Genomic DNA, 5,453 nt, shown 5'->3' with positions numbered 1-5,453 from the left:
ACATGAAAAGATAGAAATGGGTACATGTCAGGGTGCAGCTGCTACCACAAAATGAACAATAATATCTGCTGAGAAAAGTGGCATTCCTGATGCTGCCAAATAAGGATGTGAAGAAATGACTATGTGATGACATGGGTGTTCAGCTTCTAGACACTACCCCTAGGCTCTAGGTTGAATCCTTGACACAAGAAGAAAAAATTCCATGTGATTGGTAGCACCTCATCTGTTTTCACAACTTTTTTGTTTGGGGCAGCATGAAGTACAAAAGATAAATCAGTTCAGGAGAGCTGTAGAGATCATATCAGGAACTGTTCCATGTGTAACAAGGACCAAAATTCATGAGCAATGCTTAAGAAAAAAGTAAGCCATTACCATGACTAGAAATGGAAATGGCTTAACACAATGATGGTGTTTCATTGGGTAAGTAGAGAAGAACTCTTGTTGAGTGACCTGGAGAAGACAGAGTGTGTTTTCTGATATGACATATCTAACACAATGGGGCTCTGTGGCTTATTAAACTTGAAAGCAATGCCATGGTTGAGATATTATTCAGGCTTGGCTGGTGATGGGAGTTGATTTATTTCACAGAAGGCTGAAATAGGAACCGGTGCTTTAGTGAAGTGATACCCTGTGATCAAGTTGTGTCAAAGTACTCTAGCAACTGAAAAAAAAAAGAGTTGAGATTATATGCATCAAAACCCATTTATTGTGACATGTCTGAGCCCTTAGGAAAAATTGATGTTGTCTATTTTTCTGCAGAGATTTTGTTTTTATGATTACCGTATGGAAGTTTTTTATTATCTGAGATAAATTTTTAAAATATGTACAAACAAAAGACGAAAGAAAAGCCAAATGACCAATTTAACAGTAAATGTTTTGAATCATACCTTCAAAGAAGTCAACTGTCTATACGCAGTATTTTCTATATTCAAAAAATTAAATTTTTTCAGATATATCAAACTGATGGATGTGTTGGTTATGTGTCCTGTGGGAAAATCAGCAAGGGTCCATAGAGAGGACGTTTGTTACATTGCACCACTGCAGAGAAGGAAGTGAGAAATATTGGCGGGGAGGCTATGGGTCAGGGACTAGGTCACACTATGCTGGTGGGGAAGTGTATGCTACTGTACTAAAACGGTGGCATTATAATGCTGTTTTTAAACCACTCTTATCTTGAATCATTGCCAGTGTTACATGCATCCGACTTGTTCTAATGTGTTTACATAAAGCATGCTATGAGGCATCACAGATTGATTTGAATTGGAGTTTTAATTTGCATTTGACAAAAATGCTGATGATATGATAAATATTTTTGAGAGTTAAGCTGGTATGTCAGTCTACAAATATTTTTTGCCTTTTAATATCATCAAAGATCTTTATGCTGCCCCATTGCATTGGAAGAAATTAATAGGCTAACTAGCTGTTCATAAGAGTGGTAGATAAAATTTTCATTAAAATTTCATATGTGTACTATGAACTAAGTGTCAAATTCACCACTGAACTTCTTGAAAATTTGCTTGTTCTGAAAATGATCTGCATGGTTACATTTTATGACAAAAATATACAGAAATTATAAGATAATTTATCTTGTAGACAAAAGAGTAGTTGGTGTCTTACCAGTTTCCTTCTTTTATAGTGTTTGTGTCTTTAGGAGTTAGAAAATCTTGTTTTTATCATGACTTAACACATTTATTATGTAATTGAGTTTGTATGATAATGTGTGAAACGTGCTTAAGATTTAACTCTTTAACACAGTGCTCCTTACTTTGGAAGAGGTGCTCTGAAACTCCTACCTCTGAAGTTTATTTGATTTGTTTCTTAGAGTGGGAATTGAAATTTCTTTTGACAAAAGATTTCATTAAATTGTTTGCATTCATTCACACCCAGAGCACCATTACTTGCAAACTGCTGGTACTATAATACAGTAGGGTGGCCCTCCGTGTAATTCTTCATTCATCCTTTTTTTTAAATGCCAAATTATGGAATTTAACAGTGCCTTTCCTTCCTCAGGCTAGGTGCAGATAACGGATCTATAGTACTGATAAATAATCAGAAAGTTGCATGCAACATGTTAATGGAGCAGTCTCATGTATATTTTTTATGTCAAAAGACAGGCAACCTCTTCTTAATTGCGCTTAAATGACAGGTAAAGCGCAATAAGTTCTAGGGGTCCAATCTCAAAGGAGCGTGCGGAAGATTTAACACAGGTAATGGGCTCTTCAGTATTATAGCGTTCAATACGCAACAGAAAAGATCAATGGTTTAGTCATCAGTGGCGATTCAAAAAGGAGTGGCAGCTACACAATCACGGTTTCCATTAAGACTGGGAAAATAAAACGACGAAAAAACAACCAGCTTTGCTTGCGGGTTATGCGAAACAAATGATGTTTGAGAAGGGTGGGACAAACCAAGTCATAACACTACATGTAAACAGATAAGCAAAGGGATAGAGAGAGCTGGGTATCCCACCTTTTTCTTCTGTTTTTACGCTCACAATGAACCGTTTGTGAACAAAAATTTTGCGTATTCATTATTTAGGAAACAAACTATTGATTTCTTCTTATCTACAATGCAGTTATGCTACAGTTCGAAATGAAACTTGTGTGAATGACGCCGTATTTCAAACGTATGGTTATCATTATATGATAAAAAAAAAAACGTTCTGAGTAAAAAAGAAAAAAAAAGCATCAAACTTTGTGTCTTTCGTTTCGGTATATTGGTTTTTGGCGGAGTAAGATATTCCTAACATTAAAATTTGGTTGAAGCTTTTGCATTTACATAAATGATCTCGGTTTTTATTTGTCGTGCTTTTTTTAGTGTTAACAGTACAGAAAACAAGAGCCAGAAAATAGATGATCAAATGTATATTTTCCACGCTTCTACTTCTTTATATTAAGTTGAAACGCATACAAAGGTCGGCTTTGGTTTTAAGACCGATTAATGATAAACTAATGATACACTTTGAACTGCCCTTTAATTGACACTAAATTGTCAGAACTAAAACTGGGATGATTATCTTTCTGTCGTATTACCTTGGTTTAAGCCCGGGGCCTGAAGACGCCCGTTTCTCCGCTTTGCAAGGCGCACTCCTTCAGAATATTCCCATGGACTCATTACTGTTCATCCGTGTGAATCTTGCGTTGACAAAATGGGTTTTAGAACGCTTAATAGTCGTATTTGTCAAAGAAAGTACACCCTGGTGACATTTATTAAACCAAATACAAAAGAAAACCTTACATTAGCAGATTTTGAAGGAGACTCGTCTTTAATTACTGCAACTTTGATGTGCCCAAAGTTCTAATTTGGTTTATTGTTAAGGTGTCACCTCGGAGGACGTCGCTTGCGTGTGATGGACATCTTTCCGGGCATCATTTATGATAGAAAATAACCTCATTAGAAGGGTAATGATTTAAAGTTGTCTCCTAGTCGGCTGGTCTTTCCCTGGAGGGATGCAGACAGTTCTGGGAGTCACACCTTGAGTTTCAGAGTACGGAGGGGGAATCTTCTATACCTGGTAAAACCGGGAACGGCAATCCGATGCTGTAAGGGTTTTTGGTGATTTCCTGTGAAATTTAGGGTGTTGGATTGAAGCCTTTTGCGTCGGATCAAGTGAAAAATTCGAACATTTATGCCATATGTCTGCTCTTGTGTACAGTCATGTACTTTAGTGATTCCGTGCATGTGATATCTGGCAATGTTTATAATTCACTAATTTTACCAACTTTGTATTTCTTGACCAATTCAAAATCTTACAGCTACAAAAACGTTTCATGTGGCTATTATGTAAATTTCTGCTTCCTGAATTTACTAAATATTTTTGACTAAGAAATATTGTCAATTTTTGTGATAGCTAATTATACTGATAAAATGTACTCATAAATATGCATGGTCCGTCGGGTGTTTTCCTTATTCCCTGCCGACACATATAGGAACCCCACCCTTGCTCTTCACACTCCATTTGGGCGAGGTCAATAATTAACGTGCACAGTTGGTGTGACCGAACTTAGATTAAAAAATACAACAATTACATTCAAATGTCGCACCAGCTTGTAATTTTACTCGCCCGCAATATCAATAGAACGAATCACACTGTACAAGTAGGTGGAGCCGATGACATTTGACTCCTACAGAAAATATGCGACTTGTTTAAAGTTGAGACCATATCCTCCCGCTGTCGAATGTCTATTATAAAAATCTTCTCGAAATATTGCAAAAAAAAAGCATACTGTAAATTTTAACACGACATTCTGACATGTTTTCTGTGAAAAGTGAGAAACAAAAGGGAAGTGTAAAGTCGTAGTTTAATTTATTCCAGTGCATATTAAAAATAAGTCAAGTTCTAGAGAATTTTTTAGAAAACAAAGGGCTTTTTGACCCAAAAGAGAAAAGAATAACATTTTCAGTTTGTATATTGCAAGATTTCTGATCCTGTGAAATGCTTTCTTCAACACTTATTATTTTAATCAAATTGTTTTAATGTCATTAAAAACCCACCCTACATACAAAGTCTCCTGTTAATTCTTTTTAAAGCAACTGTTGTTCTTTTACAGTGAAAATATTACAAACATTCTTTACTGCTACAAAATATTCACCAGCACCGAACTTGCCAGCACTTAGTCAGTCACTGCCGTGCGTGCGCTTGCTGGCGACCAATAAGCTGGTAGCAAAAGTGGCGTATGCTCAAGCGTGTGCGCCACGTGGGCAGCAAGCTCCGAGGCGATATCGCACCATCACTAAACATTGCATCGCAGATTTGGCGTGGTATCATCTGTTTATCACAGGAGTGCCGCTCGTTGGTTATTGCCTAAATATTGAATCATGCCATTTCAGAACGCTTTTATATCATGTCCCGGGTTTATTAGTTTCAAGTCTGAGCACCGTTTATCAATTGAAGGGGATTTAATCGGAAGTACAGCTGCCGTTAACTTAAATCTACTTCAGCACACTCAGTTGGCAAAATTTATTAACATATTTCCTAATTAGTGTAATTTAATTAGGCAATCTATTGATTTGCAGTTTACTGTGGTTTATTTACTCGATTGGCGACAGACACACTGGCACACGCCACTTTAGTGCAGATATGCAGCCGCAAAATCGTTTTGATCATTGTAATTGATTTGAGCATGCGCAGTGGATGTTATGTAGTACTGCTCGTAGTATTGCTATGTTCGTGTGGCTGGAGTACAACAGTAGCGCGGATTTCATACTGAAAAACAGAGGATTGCATGCGAAAATTACGTGAAAAAATTGCCGGTACTCGGCCTATGTCGCTCGGAGAGGAAATAAGGAAGACTTTAGCGTGTAGGACATGGTTTATGCGGTGTTGTTGACCCTAGCGCTGTATACGATTCGAGCTCAGGTAAATGATGAGTGGTCCAAATGCGTTGTAGAGTAGCGATCATCCCAAGAAAAAAGTTTCCCACGCTCGTTCTGCTTCGTTAAAAGCATGCTGT

The 5,453-nt window shown here is 37.2% G+C and overlaps 1 protein-coding gene across 2 annotated transcripts in view; it reads left to right on the top strand.

Moving 5' to 3' along the window:
- The first annotated feature begins 235 nt into the window (after positions 1 to 235).
- The window catches only part of LOC106176441 (protein jagged-2), a 53,459-nt gene continuing 48,241 nt past the window's right edge, over positions 236 to 5,453 (top strand). The window contains exons 1-2 of one of the 2 annotated variants that reach the window (XM_087004359.1): positions 236 to 360; positions 951 to 5,359. In XM_087004359.1, the coding sequence (XP_086860485.1) occupies positions 5,309 to 5,359 (51 nt within the window). In that variant the 5' untranslated portion in view covers positions 236 to 360; positions 951 to 5,308. Of the gene's footprint in view, positions 421 to 950; positions 5,360 to 5,453 lie in introns of both variants that reach the window. The other variant, XM_013558830.2, reaches the window with a different exon arrangement.

Source organism: Lingula anatina, chromosome 2, assembly GCF_051362555.1.
Source record: "Lingula anatina isolate TDL-2025a chromosome 2, LinAna3.0, whole genome shotgun sequence".
Lineage (NCBI taxonomy): Eukaryota > Metazoa > Brachiopoda > Lingulata > Lingulida > Lingulidae > Lingula > Lingula anatina.
This window is presented reverse-complemented; position numbering and strand designations above follow the sequence as displayed.